We start from the raw sequence: 21,524 nt of genomic DNA, 5'->3' as shown, positions 1-21,524 counted from the left end.
AAACACAAATATTATAATATTAAAAGGAATCCCTTTACACTGCGAGCAGTAACTGCTCGGATGTAATTGTTTGTTAAAAAGGAAAAAAAGCTGCCCTTGCAGCAATAAAAGTTAAACATCGTCTTTACATCACGACCCGCAGGTCGTGTAATTGAAAGATAAAGAAAGAAAAATAAAACATCTATGAGGCTGGAGGATCTTGAGGAGTGTTCTCATCGACAGTAGTGCCAGCTTCATTGTCTGCGCCATCAATCCCTGTTGCTAAGGAAATTTATGGGGAAGTAGGAGTTTTGGCTCTTTCTTCTTCCTCCAGGCGAATAGTGAATCGAGTTATTAGAGTTCGTCTCAAGCGCTCAGACAGATAGCTGAAGTCGGCCTTTTTATTATGCTTCCAAAACTCGTAGAAGCAAAGGTGGTGGCTTCCCTATACTTCTCCCAGTTTTTGACATTAGCCTCTTCAAGCTCCTTAACACGCCCCTCCAGCTCCTCCGTCTCCTTTCTGCTCACAATCAGATCGAGCTCGAGCTGTCTGGCTTCTTGGTAGTTGAGTTTGGCACTCTCCCTGAATCTTTCTTTGTCTTCATTATATTTGTTCAGGGCAGCTCGGCACTCCAATAGCTCTTCGGTCAACTGGGCTTTCTGCTCGCGCAGTTCATCGTTCTGTTTGGTCAGCCCTGTGGTTTTCTCGAGCAAGTCAGCATTCTTCCCCTCGAGCACCTTCACTACCCAGTGTGCCTGGTGTCAAATTCTTTGGTCTGGGTGACCAAAGTACCCGTGCGGCGCCAACCAGCAGTGATATTCAGCAACGGAAATAAGATGATGGCAGAAATTAACAGAGTAAAATGGCTCAACAACGGAAAACAACTTACACTGGCTATCTCGTTCAGCCTTCGGTTTATTATTTGGTCGGCTTCCATGGAGTTGGTGCCAACGATGGCCTCTTGACTGCGTTTGCGCTTGGAGAGTTTGTATATTCTCTCCCTGGCCGAACTGACCACGGTGCTGGCCAGAGTGTCTTCAGGTTGAGCGGGGTGTGGCTGGTCGGTAGGCGCAGGAGGAGTAGAGTGTTGGTCGGCCGATGTAGTTGGAGACGGTTGGTCGAGTGGAGAAGGAGGTGGCATTGTTTCCTTTGTGGGAAGTGGCGTAGTTTCCTTTGAAGGAGCAGCTGCTGAAGGACCCTCAGTCCGGGCCTTCTTTGAAGCAGATTTGCTGCTTTCTCCGCGAACCCTCTTGTTGTCTTTCTTCCTGCTCGAGGGAGTAGTAGCGGCGATGTAGTGATCGAACACGTCTCCAGATGACATATTTGCATGTAAGGAAACATTGCAAGCAGTGAGACAATATGTATAGATGGAGCTAAAAGGAAAGCAAGGAAATTATAAGTAAAGTACCCGTGCTATAACTATTGGTCGCTACATTACTTACTGAACTACTGCTACCCTCACTTACTGCCTCGAAGAAATCTGAATCTAAGTTTGGAGTATACTTAAAGTTGCCATCCCCGTAAAATAAGTGACAGGGAATTGGAAAACTATCTAAGAATGAGAAAATAGTACCATTCTCATCTGAGGACTCGTCGATGGGTGCAGGGGGTTCGAAATCTTTCTTTTTTCCCTTTCCTGTAAGGGCAGGGGAGCAACTGCTCGCGGGGTGCTGGAGGGTTTCCTGATTGTCACCCCAGTTGTCCTCCTCCTTTGAGGTTGCGACACATCTGTGTGCTGCTCAGGAATCTCCTCGCTGGTGGCACTCCCCGTCGTTGACTCCCTCACATCTTGGTGAGGTGCCAGAAGCCCGACCAGTCTCAGGTTAGCTTCAGTGACCAGCTGTTTGACTCTCTTCTCTATGTCAGTCATGCTAGCCAAGAGTGCTGCTCGGACTTCCATTTCTGGAGTGGGAGCCGGTCGCAACCATGGACCTGAAATATGCTAAATCTCTAAGGGGAATGCAGGAAAAATTAGAGGAAAACAAACGACCAAGAGAGCAAATATATTACCTCCTTGAGTGAAGGCAAGGTTGTTGGCGACCATGTCGGTAGTCAGAAAGTACTCTAGATGGTACTTCCCCACATTGGATTTGAAGGTGGTATCACTAAGGAAAGTGTGGGTCGTTTCCTAGTGGTAAAGATGAAAAAACCCCGTATTTTCTTGGTTGGGGTTGGATTTGAGGTCGAATAGGTAGTTGACCTCGTGTAGCATAGGAACAGGCCACTTCTTATGGCTGTAAAGGATATAGAGTGGGGAGATCATTCTATACCCATTTGGGGTTATTTGGAAAGGAGCAACCCCAAAATAGTTGGCCACTCCTTGGAAGAAAGAATGGAGAGGCATGATCGCTCCTGCCTCAATGTGATACCTCGACTAGGCGCTGAAGGCGCCTCTAGGTAGGTTTGCCCATTAGTCTCTGGTCGGTCGAACTAAGGCTACCCCAGGAAGTCTGTACTTCCTAAGATAGTTGGATATCATCCTAACCAAAATTTGGCTAAGGGAGTGACGTACCATTCGACATCTGGTCGAATGACGTTTCGAAGTTGAGCTTGACTTTGGATTTCTGGGTCGGGGGTATTTTCTTCTCGACCACTGGTCGAAGGAATGTCAGCCCAAGGAGCAGGCTGATTTGAAGGGAATGGATGGTTTCTGTTTCTGGGCTTTGGACTTTACTCGACCCATGTTTTGAGGTGGGGTCGATGGATTGTTTGGGATGACACGAGAAAAAGGGACCTCTGGGATCAGCAGCGACGGTTGCTCCTCGTCCTCAAGCAATTGGGCCAGCAAATCGTCGTCGATAGGCCTCTCACCTCCCCACGGATCTTGCATGAAAATATGCGAATAGAAAAGGGGAGATGAGAATCTACGGCCTAAAAACTTGTGTTTAAAAGTTGGAATAACGCTGCTCGTGTATAAAAGTTAAGCTTTTATACGACCAGCAGCATTCTAACAAAAAACAACACTATATTTCAAGTGAACAGTTTGGAAAATGGATTAAAAAGCAGAAGTGAAAAGTTTTTCAGGAAAACTTTTCGACTCTAAAAGGGCGGGAAAAACCCAGTTTTTTCTACATGCTCTAAAATCAAATTTTTACTTCGATTTCACGCCCTAAGTTAAATATCCTAACTACCAAACTAATTCTTAACCCCTATAAAGCATTTTTTCACTACCCTATCAAACACAGATTAGTGTAATCATCTACCCAGAAGAAATTTTTCAAGAACAGTCGAGAATGCTCAAAGACTCATAATACAAAACGAAGATGAAACAGGTGTTGCATGGTATCTCAAATAACTGAAAGGTTCGAAAAACTTACTTGAATAAAAATTGGAGTACGAACACGTGCGTCTCGAACGACTGAGCAGAAGTACCTTGGATCAATGATGAAAGTTTCTGGGTTTTTTTGGCTCTGTTCTTCAGTGTTCTTGAGGGGAACGTAAAAAGTAAAAGGTAAAAAATGATCTTGGGGGATTATTTATATTGATCGTGGCACTGTAAAAGAGGTAATCATGGAATTACTTTTTTCAAAGCATGGGGAAACGCAATAGTCGTCAGAAAATTTTTTGGGAAACCGAAAAGACCTAATTGGACTTGATTGGTTACCTTTTTCGAAGAGGCATGGACGGCTCTGACAGGTTTTATGGGGCATACGAAAGGTCAAACACCTAAGTTTACTTTATGCTGGTCGCAGTAAAATAAACTTGGGGGGCAAATGTTTACCCAAAAATGGCCTCTGATGAGGTGGCAAACTTTCCTTACACGTATGGCACGTGATGATTTCAAATGAAAAGATCCTGCTCGACCATCGACCAGGAGTTCCTTAAACCATCAGATCTCGTGATTAGATCGACCAGTCTGGTCGCATGTTCTTAGTTATTTCCTTTAAGATACGCAATCTTGTAATAACTACATTTATTATTTCCTCTTTATTGCCTTGATACGCTGATATTAAGGATAATTAAGGCCCATTGGCCCATGTAACCCCCCTTGAGCCTATAAATATGCATGAGAGGGCTCAAGGAAGGGACTTTTGAACCTTTTCTCTGAATACTCATAGTAAGAGCGTAAGTGTGATTATCCACCATCTTGTTGTAATTCTCTTAAGGCTTGTGAAACTCAAGAACCCTAGTTCTTTGATCACGGCATTGGGATTCAACATCAATAATAACACTAAGTGGATGTATGTTGTTACCACATTGTTGGGGCCAAACCACTATAAATTGTCTGTGTCATTTCTTTACCATTTGATTCCTTTCTTGACTATCATCTTATTCTTTGTCGTTAATCTGACTCCGTGTCGTTGGCCAAATCGAGGGTCAACACACATAATATTTCAATATTTCCCTCCCGAGCCTCTAATCAAGGCATTAAGCCCTATTAGGATTTTTGGGACATTACAAAAAGCCAACGTGATGGTTGATGCCTTAAGTCAGAGATATTTGGGACAATTCAGTTTGAAGTAGATATCTAGGAAATTTATTCAGAACTGGAGCGTAGGGACGTGGAGTTCCAAGTGGGAGACTATGTCTTCCTTAGAGTTTCACCATTTAGAGGGGTGAAGAAGTTCGGGAAGAAGGGAAAGTTGAGCCCTAGATTTATAGGACCTTTTGAGATCCTAGAGAGGATTGTTCAGGTGGCCTATAGGTTGGCCTTACCTCCGACATTGTCGAGTGTGCATAATGTGTTCCATATTTTGATGCTTCAGAAGTATATATCAGATGATACTCATGTATTGAGTTATGAAGATCTGGAGCTACAGATAGATTTATCCTACGAGGAATAGCCAATTCAGATATTAGACACGAAGGACGAGGTCCTAAGAAATAAAGTTATGCATTTAGTTAAGGTATTATGGAGGAACAACAAGGTCGAGGAAGCGACCTGGGAATTGGAGTCAAATATGCGGGATCAGTATCTCGAGTTGTTCAAGTAAAATTTCGAGGACAAAATTCCTGTAAGGAGAGGATAATTGTAACATCCCAAATTCGCTAATCAGGCTTAGTGCCTTGATTAGTGTGTCAAGACGACATAAATGGATATTTTGTATATTTCTATGATTATATTATGATATGACTAGTATAGCATGTTTAGGTGTATTAAGCATGCATATGGGCTCATTTCTTATTAGAAGGGTATATTCGTAATTTTGACCCGTTGATGGTGTAATTGTAAATATATGTATTTTGTGATTTAGACCACGTTACTATGTGGATATATTTGAGTTATTCGAGACGAGACGACCCTAGTGAGCAAATAAGTGGTTTAGTCACAACGGGGATTAATACCCGGCTCGGGGTGAGCCTAGGGGCATTTTGGTCATTTAGTACATTGCCGAGATTTATCAGGTAATGGTAATTATTTGGTGATCATTTGGGGATATTGGAATTAATTGGGAAATATGGTGTTAATTGTGGATTAGTGAGAAATGGTGCAAAAGACCATTTTGCATTTGAGGGCATTAAAGAGCTAAGGTTTGGCCAATGGGTGTTTTGGTATTTTCCCTAACCTTGGATAGACTTAGGGTAGTGGAATCCTTCGAAAATCAGCAAACTCTCTCTCACATTCTCTATCTTTTCAGTTATCTTTGTACTTTGAAGGGGATTTTTGATTCCTAACTTGGGAGCAAATTTGTTAAAGGACTTAGGAGATTCTGGGGAGAGTTTGGAAGCTCTAAAGCTTAAGGAAGCAGCTAGGAAATGAATTGATTAAAGGTAAATGCAAGTTTTGAGTTTTGAGATTTTAAAGTTTTGAGTTCTAAAAGTTCTTTTTGAATTTTTTGTTTCTAGGATGTCTTGGTTGAGTTTAGAGATTGGTTTTTATATTTATGGGATGTTGGGACCATTTTCATGGTCAATTGTGAGTAAGATTGAGTGTTGGGATGATTTTGGGAGGTTGGGCGATTCTTAAAGTCGTTGAAATTCTGGGTTCGCGAGGTTGCGCCACGGTGCTGTTCTTGGAGCATCGCGGTCCGCATGAACTCAGAGGCACGGAGGCTCTTCTAAACCGCCTTGGCACGTGCTCTGTGCCTTTATGGTTTGGGGCTCTCTGCCTAGAGGTGCGCCGCGACCCTTCATGGGCGGGTCGTAGCTCTAATTGGGGAAAGTGGCTGAATGAGGTTTTGAGTTGTGGGGAGTCAAACCTAAGGGCGCGGGAAAGATTCTACTACCCGGTATAGTAGAATTCGAGGTCCCGAAGACTAGGATTCAGTCCGGGAGCCTTTATTCGCTCGTTATTGATAGTTATTCGTTATTATGGTTGTGACTAGGGTTCACCGATTGGCTCAGGAGGATAAGGGTCGTGCTCAGGGTCGTGATACATGTCTCGTTAAGGACCTAAGGTAAGAAAATTGCACTTAGTATATGGTTAGGGCTTGAGCCTGGTCATTGAACATAGTTATAACTGTGATTGAAATGTTTTATTAAACATAGCATATTTGTGGTAAATGATTTATTCTTGTCTGTATTATCTTATTGAAATGCTTGACTTATGAGTCAAGGGGGGCAATGGCGCATTGAGCGCAGGTCGAAAGGCTTAACTTATAAGTCAAGGGTGGAAACAGCGCACTGAGCATAGGCCATAGGGTTAGGCCTATCTAGGAGCGTAACATACGCTTGAATGACCTAATGGTCACTTGGAAAACAAAGTGTTGAGTACACTTGTCTAGCACTATGGCTAGTTATCATTAAATAGAGCTACGAGCTCCAGTGTGACTCTATAGTCACTTAGCTGGGTTGTATGCATGCATGAGTAGAGTTATTACTACTAAGCGTGCCAAATAAGATTCTGAAATCTATTATTAACTGCTTATGAGCATGTCTGTGTTTTCTTGTTGAGTTTTGGCTCACAGGTGTTATTTGGTGCAGGTAAGGGAAAGGGGAAGCTGGACCAACCAGGGATTCAAGGAGGAACTAGGGTCGAACCCTAATTTTGTCGCTTAGGTCGACACGTTTTGTATTTACCCTTTTGAGTTGTAAATAAACTCTTTAAATGTTTATTCTGGGATCTCATGTATGAACTTAAACTTTTTAATGAAAGTAAAGATTCCTTTGACCAAAAAATTTAACCCTAATCCGTTAATTACTTCTAGTTACATGTTTATGTCCAAATGACTTGATTAGCGATTTTAGCACTATTTAAAATACACAACATAACGGTCTTGGCTATCCAGGGCATGAAAGTCCTGGTGCTAGACTTTGAGCCACGACACTATTATATGTGTATTTTGAGCCGCGGCGCAATCACTTTAGGGTCGCGGCATTGACCGAGGTAGAGACGGATGAGTTTTCCAATTTCGAAATAGGATTGCAACTGTAACACCCTGGTTACCCCAGAACAGTTACGGTGAACGGTGGACCGGAAATTTGACCCGCTACCCGAGTCCTTTGGTCAAAAACGTGTTCTAAGTGTAGTTATCAGGTTAAGGTAGAAAACTAATAAAAAGGAAATGGATACTTTCATTACAAACTGCTCTGCAGAGCTAATCAAAACATTTACAAGTTATTCTCAGTACAAAATGGTCATTACAATTTTAAATTTACAATCCCGCCGACCTAAGCGGCAAAAATAGGGTAAGCCCCCTAGTTCCTCTGAGAACGCCTTGGCCGTGGTGGTCAAGCAGCCGCATATGTACACATCACCACCTAAGCTCTCCACTCAAGGCTGGGTGAGCCTTTCTTTCCCTTTACCTGCACCCATGAGCCAAGGCCCAGCAAGAAAACACAATAAAGCATGATATAATATCAACAATGATCATAATAATCATCCAAGACTATCAGTCCCAACAAGTAGGTGACTATCGCAAGAGTCACTAATACAGGGACAGCACCCTCTAGCCATGTGACGATAGGGTCACCAGGGCTTAACAGATAAGTGAGTCTTTCATAAGTTTAAACAGGATAGGTGTATGGTGAATAGTCACCAACATAACATTCCTCATGACCTTAGAGTCATAACCCTGGAACAGCGTTCCCTAGCCATGTGACAAACAGTCACCGGGGCCATGTGCCCTGGCTCTGAGTAACTGGTCTCAGACCAGACAAGTGCTTATAAGTTCATCGACTTTAGGGTCGGTCCAGCGTTAATACCCCATATGAGTCATTCTTTGCTGATATCGATTAGATCTAATCTTCATTTGGCTCGGCGTTCATGACGCTATGCCATTTCTGACTCTTTAGGTCAGTGTCCCTGACTAATCAGTACATATACAAATATTCAACATTTGCTAGCATTTAATAGGCAATCCATGTCCACATTTATCAATCAACATGCCTCAATAATAATCATGCATGTCACATATACACAGGGTGCAGTTTTCTTACCTCTGGTTCGAGTGAAAATTAATATAAGAACGACCCCTGAGAACGATCAATCTTTTAACTCCCTGACGGTTACCTGGTCATAACCAAAATATAGGATTCATCAATGAAAATGATAACAAAGGGTTCCCAAACAAAAACCTAGCCTCCGAGACATCGAATCCTACTAAACCGGGTAGTAGGATCGATCCCGAGGCCAAAGGCTTGAATCCCCAAGCTAAAAACACATTTTTGGCCAAAAATGCACTTATGGGTCGCGGCTCACCTCCCTAACAGAGGCATTTCTGCCCCTAAAACCAACATAGGCCGCGGCTCACCATAGCCATGCCGCGGCCCTTTACGCAAACCAGCAAACACCAACTTTCTTCCCCTGCGTTTTTCCTTGAAACCAAACCTTCAAACCAGTCCCAAACCTCATCCAAACACTCAATCCAACCCCTAAACATCATCTATATCAAACCCGCATCAAAACTCAAGTTAAACATCAATCAAAACTTCCACTAATCCAAACTATCTTCAACAAAATCACAAACTGAAATCTTAAACCAAAACAAAGTAAAACCAGAAACTTATGGCTGAAACTCACCTTAAACTTGAGATTAAATCCCCTTCAATGGCTGAACCAACTCTATGAACTCAACCCCTTGATTTCCTAGCTTGATTCCTCAATTTGGGCTCAAAAACTTCAAAGGAGAAATGAGAGAAAAGGATGTACGGGAAGGAAAATTCTTTGCTCTGTTTTTTCTACAGCCACTAAAGTCTCATATACATCCAAACCAAATGACCTAAATTCCCCTAGGACACTTAAGGTTTCTAAAGCCTTCCCAAGGGCAAAATTGTCCTTTCCAACCTATACCGTTAATTATAATTAACGCTCTCCAATTCCCGCTAATCTCGATAATCTCAAACACCAATAATTCATATCCCGTTACCCTATAATTCCCGGTAACGCTCTAATCATTAAAACACCCCGAGACTCACCCCGAGCCCCGAGCTCAAGCCTGTTATGACCAAACCGATAAATTATATTTAAAGATCGTCTCATGCCGAATATCTCGAGCCAATCCACATTATAATGTGGCCTCACAATATATCATTGACATGCAAACAAATATACAATTATACCCTCAACGGGCCAAATTACCAAAGTACCCCTGTAAATAAATGTGGACCCACATGCATGTATTTAACATCATATTATAATATAAGTCTCATATACATGCATAATATCATTTAATGGCATAATTAAACAAGCATGGCCCTCCCGACCTACTAATCCTACCATTAAACCACATCGGAGAATTCGGGGCATTACAGCAACTCAAGGGAAAAAGTGGTATTTCACATATAACACATAGGACAGCTATATAAGGCATTATTATGCCGAATTTTAGAGGTTGGAACCCAAGAGACTTAAAGAAATGCTCGACAGAGGCTAGGAGTTGAAGATTCAATCAACTTACTGTTTTTCGTCTCTTCTTCTCTTACTTTCTGTTACAGTGATGTTTAGAACTAGTTTTATGGAACTTATTATGGTTAGTATGATTTAATTTTCTTGTTTGGGTGTTAATGGATTCTTCTTAATACCTTATGATTATCTAATGCAATTTTTATGAATTTCCAGTCAATATTGTGAATTATTTTATTTGTATTTAATGATTGTGATTGATTGGTATCCAATTGCATGATCTATATGGTTTTAACCTAAAATCTAAAAAGTGAGGGTTAGATATGCTTTAGTTAAATAATCACATATTTGTATTGGACTAGAGTTTCCGTATGATTTGTGTAGCTTAGGAATTACGTATTAAATGCTTGTAATTTGTTTAATTTACCACAAAGATGTAGGAAATTTTCTTACTGTAGAGATTATGTGTCCTAATAAGAATATAATTTGCAATTGTAATTCGCTATCACGAGACAGGAATTCTGAAAATTGTATTAGAAAATCATAGGTGGATAGTTGATTAAATTAATAACCATATATTTAATCTATTGAATTAGAATTTTATTGTTTGAGTTCTTTTCTGTTCTTGGTATTTATCGATACTTTACTCAACTATATTACTTTGTTCGATTGCTAATACTTGCATACTGAAAATCTACAACTACAGGGAATCTTCGCCCCATTAGGGGCAAGTCCTCGTGGGAAAAAATTTCATCCCTTCTTGAACACCATGAGTGTCTTATGGCACTGCCGTATCCAAAATTATGAGTTCGAGTAAAATATTATCAGATGCCAGAAGTTTACAAATTGAAACGTACGATTGTGTGAATACAACACTATTCAAAGGCATAATATGTCACTACTCTTGTAACTTTCTTCTTCATCAATGTAAAAAAAGGAGAGACAGACTTGATATTCTTCTCTTTATTTTCTGCACTATTTTGTTTGCACCTTCAACCTTTATCTCACGAAGCCATCATATATTCCTAACATTATTATCATCATTACTTATAATTATGCAGCACAACCATTTTACTATCACTAAATATAACCCTTCGGAAAACCCAATATTGTCCATAGTGCTTCTTTTGCCAAATACAACTCTATGACATCCACCAGCCAAAACGTGTCCGTTGGAAAAGGACAATCCTCAAGTATATATGAGAAATAGCTGGCTGCTTATTGGGTATCCGTATCACATCCCAAGGCACCACAAGGTGGAATATCTCAAAAGAAAGAGAACCCAAAACTAAAAAATATCTCAAACTTTCCTAGAACCCACTACGCACTAGGGGGCCATGAAGTCATGAATATGCTTTGGCTGGATTTTGCTCCATGGTAAAATATGTTTTACCCTGTGCAAGAGCTCCAACTTTTGCTATATATTGACACCCAAAGTTGAGCTTTTCTGAGCAGACAGAACAGTAAAAGTGATAAATCCAGACACTACTAAATGATTCGTTCAATTATTGACAGTGTATACAAGTACATTATCCAAATTATGAAAGACATTTATATACGGGAATAAAGTTATTCAGTTAAAGACATGTTTCTTCATACAATAGTAGAATGTATGTAACAATCTTCAAGTTTGCAAATACAGAATCCAAAGCTAAGAAGATCAAACTACTCTTTAGCCATAAAAGTCTTCCATAAGATGCTAATAGAGAAGAATCTAATTCTGAGAGATAGTAAATTCGACATAGCATCAATCAAGCAGTGAATCACCATGTCTAAATTATAGTAAAGACCAAAGTGCTTTCCTCAGAAGCAAGCATCCAAAAGGCAACAACAGCAGAGTGCCGCTAAACTGCAGAAGCCAGCAAATAATCACATTAGTTCTCTAGTGAGTCAACACAACAACAACAAAAAATCTGGGGTTTTTATTTTCACTGTTTTTAAATATCTAATTACACATATGACAGAACTTAATTAATCGATCTAAGGAGCAACTGAACAATCAGCCTAATATTTGGACACTTGTGAAATATGATAAGCCCATCCCTTTGCGAGCCAAGACTGTACACAACAATAACTTTGCTTGAACAATAAACAACACAGCTATCATCTAAGTAGGAAACAAACAATGACCTCCTTCCATGGTATGAAAATGACCCCTAAAAACAATGCTAAATTCTTAAACAGCTAAAAAATCAAATATTGAATCCTGGAATACCACATAAACATCTTTGCATTTGCAAGGAAAACCACATAAAACCAAAAGACCAAATACAACTCCGGAGGAATTAGAAAGAAAGGGGAAAGAGGGGATGTTTTGAATCTAAGATTAAATTTTGCGATTTCATATAGAGAAGATAAAAACAATTTTAACCCAAAAGTCTGAATCCAAATCAAAGCTTTACTGTGTAGAAACAAAAACAAACAGATACATCTTTGACCACCAAAACTATGAAAATTACATAATCATTCAGAGACAAAAAAACAAGGGTCTATAGAGAATATTACCATCCTTCAAGGCAACCGGTGTCCTTCTTCGGAGGAGGTTGGGCATATTGTGGAGCATATCCTTGTGGTGGATAACCCTGTTGTGGATAAGCCTGCTGAGGATACCCCTGCGGAGGGTACCCTTCTGCAGGGTAACCAGGTGGAGGGTAGGCATCCTTTGGAGGGTACCCTAAAAAAGAAGCAACAAAACCCATGTTATAAGTCTCACCCAAAAAAACAAACAAAACCCATCACCAAAATCCAAAAAAAAAAAAAAAAAAGCATAAAACCAAAATGAAAAATCTTGAAAAAAGAGAAGAACAGAGGACAACCCATTGTTACCTTGGGGAGGAGGTACACCAATAGGTGGTTGCTGCTGCTGCTGATTGTAATAACTCATCACGCTTTTCCTGAAGATCCCAGTTACAAAAACCAAATTTTTAACGCAAAATTACAACTTGGTTATGACTGGAATTGAAGCTTAAAACAATACAGAGAGACTTCCAGATGATTTCTCTCTTGCTTCTTAAGATATAAGAGAAAGTAATTATATATCTATATAATAGTAAAGGCTGCTAGAATGTAAGTAACACGTAACCTGCAAATGGAGTTCACACGAATCGAAATAAGTCGAGGCACCGACTATTCAGTGTAACACCGGGTGAGAGAGAGAGAGAGAGACGCGGTTTCTCTTTTTCTATGCTCTACAACAAAGATAAAGAGGATGGCTAAACCCCACCAATTAAGAAAAAGAATCTCTAATGTCGTTAAGTTTTCTGAAAATTTGATCTATTAATACCCAATATTTTAAATAATATTTAATTCATTTTTAAAAATTTTAAATAATTAATAAAAATTGAACCAATCTAGTCCAACCACATTACTGATTTTGGTCAGAACAAAACAAACTAAATAAATATTCCCGACACAAATTTGCTTTTTTATCTTTGTTATAAATATTATCTCAGTAAAAATCTCCGGGCACCATTTCTCTAATTTTTCTTAAGGGAAGTATTTTCGGCTTAATTTGTTTTATGGTTATATATATTATAGTTATTTATAATATTGTGTAAATTTTTAAGAAATTTTAAATAATTTATTGTACTGAAAACAAAATCTAGTTACTTTCTATGTGTATAAAAAACAATTATATATACAACTAACTATTTGAATCTTGTTTTTCGATATTATAAATTATTTTGTATTTTCTAAAAATTTGTACAATACTCTAAATAACTACAATATATATAGTCGTAAAAAAATTGTATCAAAAAATATTTTTCAAGCTAAAAACTAGAGAATGGTGCACCAGTGAACCTTTTTTAGGGTGTATTGAAGAACTGTCATATATCTTATATTAACTTTGTTATAAAAAATAATTTCGCATTCAATAAATTATTTTAGTTTTGTTTTTCAATATTTTATATTATTTAGAATTTTTTAAAAATTTGTATAATTTTCTAAATAACTACAATATATATGACCATAAAAAAAATTGGCACAAGAAATACTTTCTAATCAAAAAAACTAGAGAGAAGTGCACCTTTTCTATCTTATATTATAACAAATATAAATTAGATTTTTTTTGGCAAAAATATATACAATAATATTAATAGATCTATTTTTTTAGTAAATTAATAGATCTATTTTATTCTTTCAAAACAAAAAATCTATCTGTTATTTTATTTTCTCCAACGATTATCCTATTAATTTTGATTTTAATTTTTTGATCGCGTATTAGATGTAAAGCTTAAGATTTTCATTTGTCAAAAAAACAAAGCTTAAGCTTTTCATATATATCTTTTATTTAATAAAAACAAAAAGATCTCATTATTATTATTTGAAAAGAAAGATTAATCTAGATCCTTTCACTTTTTTCCTTTTTAAACAATTGCAAATTTAAAATTGGGCATCTTATTCTTAATATAGTGCTATCCATCATAGGTACACTATTTATATTAAGGCATGAAATGAGACGCTTCACAGGACCAACAAAAGAAAATTTTATTCAGATTTTTTATATTAGTTTTCCAATATAACATTCAGAATGTTTGCTAGAGAACACAAATATTTCAAATTTGATAGTGAGATTAAGAGGCATTCAACAAAAACAAGTTTTTCAAAAACTAATTAATAGAAATTATAATTGAGGGTTGAATATAAGATCGTAAAGTAAAGTCAGACAATTTGTCAAATTTATCAAGTGGGGTTACATAGGTGTATATGTAGACAAATAAACTTTATGAATGTGCCCTGAAGAAAACAAACAAACGAAAGTATACAATACATTACATAGTGACAAGCACTTCCTTCAATAGTTTTGGCTTGTCTTTTATTTTATAAGTGTTGTTATTGGAAACTAATGGCATGAAATAGTAAATGGTAAAAAGGAAAAGTCGGATATGATTATGAATAGTTTCTTAAACCATCAAAAGGCAAAAATTATTTGTCAATTTGTTTAATTCAACAATTATACGGGTGCTGCCATTAGAAATTCAAAGTTTTTGAAAGAGTAATTTGAATTTCTTTCATCAGCACTTCAATCATCCAAGAATATACAATTAAATATTTATAGATATCACGGAAATTCCTTGAATGTCGTCTTTATCTACAAAATGTATTGACTTTGACTGTAATGATAATGGAAGAGTTTAAAATCTATGGTAGATATAATAAGTACATCACAATTTTTTTTTAAAAAAGAATATAGAGTTTCGATACAAATAATATATTAGATTAGATTACAATAATTGGAAAAGGATACTTGAGTTGGTTAGTTTAAGCTTAAACAAATCACTGGAGAAAAAGAATACTTGGACCAAGTCTAAAGATCAACCTAAGCTATTACAAAAGTTACACACTAAGTTCATACTGTTCTAAATGGGCCAAAATGGGGTGTAAAAGAAAGATGCCCATCATTCTTAATCATATCCATATTATCATGAGGTAATTACAAAAATGCAGCTACTCTTCTACTCCATCCTAACTGAAATCCACAATTCAAACTCTTCTTCTACTTCATTTCTCGTGCTCCTCATCTCACATGCACCATTTCTGACTGAACAAAGAACCTGGAAGCAGCTACTGCCTAAAACCAGAAAGACCTGCGTTGCTTTCCTTCAGATTTTCCACTGTTGGGTGTTACACTGATTCTATTTGCATTTTGGTGAACCCATTTGCCAAAACCTGGTGAAGAAACAAGTTCTTCCAAAGCTGCTTCTGTGGAGTCTTTGGTGAACTTTTCCCACCCCTGCTTCGTGAATTGTTTCCTTTCACTTGTATTATGGAAGCTCGAAGGGTACAACTCTGTACCCAACTGCTTACTGGGGGCTCTCCTGCCAAGCCCTGATGAAGAAAAAACATATATATATATATATATATATTAGTATCTAGTACTTATTAGGGTGGCATTTAAGTGATACCTTTCATTATCAGAAAAATATATCATAGAGAACGAGAGAGAATCAAACCTTCGCCAGGACTGATTGATGATGCCATTGCAAACTTTCTGGATGAACGCCTAAAGAAGTTTGAATCATCATTGTTCTGAATTGTGTACGTGTAGTCATCAAGAGAATCTTCAGACTCTGAGTAATCAGCCACAGGTGAAATACTGTGGTTCTCTTTAGCTGCTTTCATTAATTTTCTGCAGCAGCATTTCGTACAAGTCATTAATTGAACAAACAAAAAAGAAGCATAACATAGTAACACTAACATTTGATAGATAGTTATAGATAACTATGTTAAAACTACAAGAATCCGAATATTTGAGGAGCTCCAGCCAGCTTATGCTGAGCATTGAAGCACATAGTTTTGTCAGCAGTAACTAGTTAAGAGTACTTATATGTGGCATTATTTATTATTGTGTATATCCCAATGAATGTAATGACGTGAATTCCAACAAGGATGAACCATAATTGAGTAACTGAACTAAAAAGAAGACTTACCTGTAAACACGACGAATGAATCGCCATCGAAAAATTGTCCTTAACATTGAAGAGACCACTATTCCAGATACTAGAGCTACTGTTGCTAGTAAGGGATCTGCAGAACTCTGTAGATAACATATACTTGGTCAGGTAATGGATCACTTGTAATAGATAAATAATCCAGGAAACAAAAACATGGTAATGTTGCTGAAAATATCTGACTATATATATGATTGTTGATCAAACCTGAAGGATCATAAGAGCAGCCAAGATTCGGATGGACCATGCAACGAATAGAGCTGTACTTATATCAACAGATCCATCTTCTGTTAGGACAAGTTTGCGAACCACCCAAAAGCCCATCCATGCTCCAGCAAGAATAACAAAAGCCAGGAGAAATTTTACCAGCTGCAACAATCAATCACCAATAATCAGATAAAAAAATTAAATAAGCTCCAGAACGTAGTAGCTTCTCCTAATACAATAGAAAATGCATAAGGAATTCTGAATTTTTTACTGTTCACAAACTACTATAGTTTTTGAAATATATAGCTTTCCCTATCTGAAATACAAATAAATATATTGTTCATTTTACAGTAGAAAAAGGTAATTACCAGAATCAAGAAAGCTCACATACAGGATCATACATTTCTTGATCGATTCCAAGCAGCTCGAGAATTGAATGCAAAGCTCCAGGTACAAATAGCTTGAAAAAATATGCAAGACCAGCCTGATATAAAACAAACAAGTAAGATTCAGGTTAATCGAACTCATGTAAAAACTGCAAAAAAAAAATGATCTAACAACAGATACTCACAATAGATGAGGGAATAAATATTGCAAGTCTCTTTCCACCAAATGGAATTAGCTTCATGCCCTGTCAATGCCAGAAAACATTGTGTCACAATAGTCGCAGAGAGAAACAGATAATGCCAATTAAATCCCAAATAAATTTTCCAGAATTCAATAATTCATGTCAAAGTGATAATATTGACGTACCGGTCTAAACTATACTGATTGCCACAAAAATCAAATAACGAAACACTACAACAGACTCATAGCACATAGTACATACTACGTTTTCTACAGATTGAAATTTAAACACTAACTAGAAAGAATGATAGTTAATAGTGGTTAGGAGGAGACCTTGTCCTCCATGAGATTTGCATAAAAAATTCAGGAAAATTTATCCCAGAATACTCACTCTGGGAAGGCATTTCGTTCGTGGTGAAATGAAGCTTAAAGAAAATAGGCTAATAATCCCTAACCCTAAGTACAACTACATAGATATCTAATCTATACAGCAAATATAATAATTGCCAGTGAAATTTACAATCATGAAGAACATATGCAAAAGCAGGATTTGGAGAATTTCAAGCAACAATCCTAACTTGATGTCCATGATACTAGGCAAAATCACTACAGTAAAATAGTAAAGAAAACATAATGATCTCTACTCATCAGCTCACCATAATTTAAGTCCCTTTTTGCATATTTTGAGAACAACAGATCATAGAAACATAGCTCTCTACTGCTCAATGTCTATTAAGCAATACAAGAGGAGTGCAATTACATTACCTGGAAAAGAAACACCAATATTACAAGAATGACTCCAATTGCCATTGCACTCCCATAGTAAAATACTAATGACGTGCTCAGATAGGAAGCCACACTCATCATTACTATGCCAAATAGCAGAAATATTATTCGATGGAGAAAAAACTCTGCAAAAAACAAAAAGATGAAGTGGGTGAACCAATTATTGATATAAAGGTTTAAAATCAAGAGAGTATATTATGCTAACAATAAGCTGAAAAGAGCTACCTTCTTCAATGGAAACCTCAAAACTTTCCAAGGATGAACTAGCTGTCCTAATATCTAAAAGTTTGCAGTCAAATGGCGACATGGGTCGGGCCCAGGAACCCTTGAAAACTTTCTCCCAGTGGCCTTCAGAGCACATTCCCATTGCCACAGATATATTCCTGCAGCAGATCAACAAAATCTTACAATGCATCCACCACATCATATGCTTTTCGCAATCTTAATCTTTTGATTTAAGTCTGTTGATGTGAAGTAGAAGGGGAAAATAATTCTTTCTCAGCTAAGTATTAGGATAGACAAGTATTTTATTGCATAAAAAAGCAACCTGCTTCATACAACGTTTAAAGTTATATATTTTAGGTTTATACCCTTTTTGGACCCTGAGTTTTATCTTTTGGACTTTGTGTTTTGACAAATTTCTTTTTGAGAAATGCTAAGAGGCACCACTGGTGTCCAACACCACAAGAAGGTGACATACCGCTATTGGTGCAATCCAATATCTGGTCCCACATATTTAAATTTAATAAGTATTATGATGTATCGCTAACCAACCATAGGGTGTCACTTCATGTAGTGTTGGGCACCTTAAGGTGTCAAATAGCAACACTCTTTCTTTTTGTACCTTGTATTTTAAACTCAATTTTGATGAAGAAAAAATTGAATATAACAACACAGTTGTTAGGCAAAATGATTTCATTTTTGTTTTAAATTGTTAGTTTAGTGAATTATTTGTAATTTTAGCTCAGAAAACTTTAACCAAAATCAAGTTTAGGATTCTATTTAAACTATTTTATTAGGGTTCTATTTAAACTATTTTATTATGACAAGGTCCAAAAAATCATTTGTCAAAAACATAGTGTTAAAATAGGTAATTGGACAATGGACAAAACACGGGGACCAAAAAGATACATACTTCACAAAATCAACAATATAGCATAAACTAAACAGGCTTTAATTTTGGATAGAAAAGAAAGGTCAATATTTCCATCCACAAAAAAACTTTACATTGCAAAAGAAAATTGGACTTCACTTGTTTAATATGCAAACCTTCAAAAACATTCTTGTTTCAGTAACTTAAATTATTAAGTTATCAAATTAAGAAAGACAAAATATAGCGACTCACCTATGGAAACAAACCTCGGCATTGGGGGCATGGACACTTGAATTTCGTACCGATACCTTCACTGTCACAGAGTGTGCAAACTTCCTCAAATTTTTAACCCTTGACAATCCATGAATATGAATTCTTTCACAAACCACAGTTTTTCCAGGCTTTCCAGGAGTATTTTGCACCGGCAACCCACGAGATAATTGAAGGACAGAGGATGGGGCAACAACTGCAAGAACATACAAAGCAAATCAAGAGGGTCACTAGTTGAGCTTGAGAACAAACATTTTGCAAGAGCAGAATAGTTTTTGCATCTGTATATAATTGTTAGAAACATGAGTATGTTTAATGAACTTCCGAAAACAACATCAAAATCCAAAACACACATATTATGATCTACAGTGCTAATTTGATAGAGTCAGCATTCAGTTCTATAAGAATGCACTATGCAGCACAACAATCCTTTAATATAATACAACAATCCATATGGTTAACCATGAAAATCAAGAGCACATCACACGTTCCAGATTTCCTATCATCTTTATGTTTTGACTCATAACAGTTAAGGTTTTTGGTAGTAACACGTTAATTTCCAAATAAGCTATCACTAAGTGGTATAATTTTGTCATTTAAGAGCATCATTTTTAAAAATCTCACTGCCCCTAATCACTGCTGAAGAATAACACTGCAAGATTAGTAAAAGCTGTAGCAAAAGCCATATCCCATCTAAAAATAGCTAAAACGGGTCCAATATAGAATCTCATAATGTCAAAGAGACACAGATATATAAGATCTGAAACTGTAAACTAAATTTAATATATATGACATGCAAAGTATAAAAAACACAGTTTCACGCAATTACCCTTCAAGTGTGAATTGAATCAATTCCATACTCTAAACCAACACCGCAGGTAATATATAAACCAAAGAAATTCAAAACATAATTATACACATACCATGTTTAAAAATTTGTTTACTGAACGAAAAGAAAAAGATTTCCCAAAAATTTGGTCCCACTCTTCCAAAAAAAACCAAATAACCCAATTAAGTAACTCTACAACACCTCTAACTTTGAAACTCTCTTTCCTCGGCAATTTCACAGCAAAATTACAAAATATATGCGTAGATATGCAAATTTAAAAGTTAAGTTACTCGGTTATATCTTTACACAACCAGGAGACAAATCATAAGAAAAAAGGGAAGGCGTCTATGGTTCATGTCGAAAACAAAATTTAAAAACCTAGAGCTTCGAAAGTTGAACAAGTTAAAATAAAAACGATGAAGATTTAACTAAAGTAATGTTAAAAAAGGTACCTAAAGACCGCTCGGTGGTGGCTGGTTCAGAGGTTGAAGAAGACGATGACAAGAGCAAAAGAATTAAGGCAGACATTAATTTCAGCATCACATGAGGGAAACCCATTGTTGCTTCCTGGGTTTTGGGTTTTCAAATTCTCTAACTGTGCGAGGCAGAGAAATCTATATAGAAGAAAGGCGCGCGTAGAAAATACGGGACCTTAACACGGGAAACAAATCTTGAATTTATTATGGACCTTTAGCCCAAAAGATTTTGAGACTCAATTAAGATATTTTTACATAAAATATTTATTTTCGCTCAAAATTTATGTTTTTATCATCAAACATTTTTTTTTTAATTTTAGGGTTTTAAAGAAATCTTTACATTTTTTATGATTTCATCTTCTTTTTATGTTATTTTTAAGTTGTTTCCACGTTATTTTTAAGTTTTTTTTGTTGATGTTCAGTTGGTCTACTAAGTTGTTTTCAAGTTGTTTTTTTTTTAAATCATCTTTCGTAAGTATAAAACTTTGAAAATCATATTTTTAAAAACTTGAGTACGTATTTTTTAAAAAATAATAAGAATGGTAAAAAAGTAAAAAAAACAAAAAAAAAATTGTATTTAAGAAAAAATATCCTCAATTAATTGTGGATATACAATGGGTTGGGTTTTCTAAGAGTCGGTTTTGATCACTTTCGAACATAGGATGAAAGTAGAAGTTATATAAGATTTTTTTCAAAAATACTTTTTTTTAACTCTCTAGTTTTTTTTTTTTAATATGAATATGAATTTACAATAATACAATATCTAAAGTTGTTATTTGAAAAATATAGGTTGCCTTTGGTTAAATTTTTATTTTTACAAAAATAAAAATAAAATATATTTTTGTTTTATGTTTTTTTATTTTTATAAAATAAAAATGTGTATGGTAACTTTTACTTTTATTTTTATTTTCTAAACTTGAAAATAAAAATATTATTTGTGACCACTATTTATTATTTTAAAAATAAAAATAAGAAAATTATAGTAAAAACAGATCAAATTAATAATATCCAAGTAATTTCAAAAAATCAATATCTATCCATGAGATAATACAAAATTAATAAAATCTACATAATAAAATAAAAACGTATGAACCGATAATTGTCCAAACTTAAAGAAAATATTAAACAAGTCATAACAAT

The 21,524-nt window shown here is 36.4% G+C and overlaps 2 protein-coding genes across 3 annotated transcripts; both read right to left on the bottom strand.

Annotated features, from left to right (window-relative positions):
• Nucleotides 1–11,187: 11,187 nt before the first annotated feature.
• Nucleotides 11,188–12,951, bottom strand: LOC133807466 (protein CYSTEINE-RICH TRANSMEMBRANE MODULE 13-like). 2 transcript variants are annotated; one of them, XM_062245808.1, is made up of 4 exons: nucleotides 12,787–12,951; nucleotides 12,531–12,598; nucleotides 12,210–12,378; nucleotides 11,188–11,553 (listed from the first exon to the last, which is right to left on the bottom strand). In XM_062245808.1, the coding sequence occupies exons 2-4, from the start codon at nucleotides 12,586–12,588 to the stop codon at nucleotides 11,508–11,510; spliced, it is 273 nt and encodes a 90-aa protein (XP_062101792.1). In that variant the 5' UTR covers nucleotides 12,589–12,598; nucleotides 12,787–12,951; the 3' UTR covers nucleotides 11,188–11,507. The 2 variants fall into 2 exon arrangements, with proteins under 2 accessions (XP_062101792.1, XP_062101791.1); XM_062245807.1 differs by having other exon boundaries at nucleotides 12,531–12,919.
• A 1,894-nt stretch (nucleotides 12,952–14,845) lies between these two features.
• On the bottom strand, nucleotides 14,846–20,562 carry LOC133807456 (uncharacterized). Its single transcript, XM_062245804.1, has 10 exons — nucleotides 20,361–20,562; nucleotides 19,062–19,275; nucleotides 17,942–18,099; nucleotides 17,696–17,841; nucleotides 16,935–16,994; nucleotides 16,755–16,847; nucleotides 16,364–16,525; nucleotides 16,136–16,242; nucleotides 15,659–15,834; nucleotides 14,846–15,533 (listed from the first exon to the last, which is right to left on the bottom strand). Exons 1-10 carry the CDS (start codon nucleotides 20,464–20,466, stop codon nucleotides 15,277–15,279), a joined length of 1,479 nt encoding a protein of 492 aa, XP_062101788.1. The 5' UTR covers nucleotides 20,467–20,562; the 3' UTR covers nucleotides 14,846–15,276.
• Between the last annotated feature and the right edge of the window lie 962 nt (nucleotides 20,563–21,524).

Source organism: Humulus lupulus, chromosome 1 (genome assembly GCF_963169125.1).
Source record: "Humulus lupulus chromosome 1, drHumLupu1.1, whole genome shotgun sequence".
Taxonomy (NCBI): domain Eukaryota; kingdom Viridiplantae; phylum Streptophyta; class Magnoliopsida; order Rosales; family Cannabaceae; genus Humulus; species Humulus lupulus.
The sequence above is the reverse complement of the archived record's forward strand: the minus strand, read 5'-3'. Positions and strand labels throughout refer to the sequence as shown.

What these genes read in the sequence shown, in the direction of transcription:
- LOC133807466 (XM_062245808.1), bottom strand. Translation starts at nt 12,588, where the DNA reads ATGAGTTATTACAATCAGCAGCAGCAGCAACCACCTATTGGTGTACCT. An exon ending in TGGTGTACCTCCTCCCCAAG is followed by an intron (nt 12,379 to 12,530) that starts GTAACAATGGGT and finishes CTTCTTTTTTAG; the next exon opens with GGTACCCTCCAAAGGATGCC. An exon ending in ACCGGTTGCCTTGAAGGATG is followed by an intron (nt 11,554 to 12,209) that starts GTAATATTCTCT and finishes TGGCTTCTGCAG; the next exon opens with TTTAGCGGCACTCTGCTGTT.
- LOC133807456 (XM_062245804.1), bottom strand. Translation starts at nt 20,466, where the DNA reads ATGGGTTTCCCTCATGTGATGCTGAAATTAATGTCTGCCTTAATTCTT. An exon ending in TGAGGTTTCCATTGAAGAAG is followed by an intron (nt 17,842 to 17,941) that starts GTAGCTCTTTTC and finishes TGTTTTTTGCAG; the next exon opens with AGTTTTTTCTCCATCGAATA. An exon ending in ATCAAGAAATGTATGATCCT is followed by an intron (nt 16,526 to 16,754) that starts GTATGTGAGCTT and finishes TGATTGTTGCAG; the next exon opens with CTGGTAAAATTTCTCCTGGC.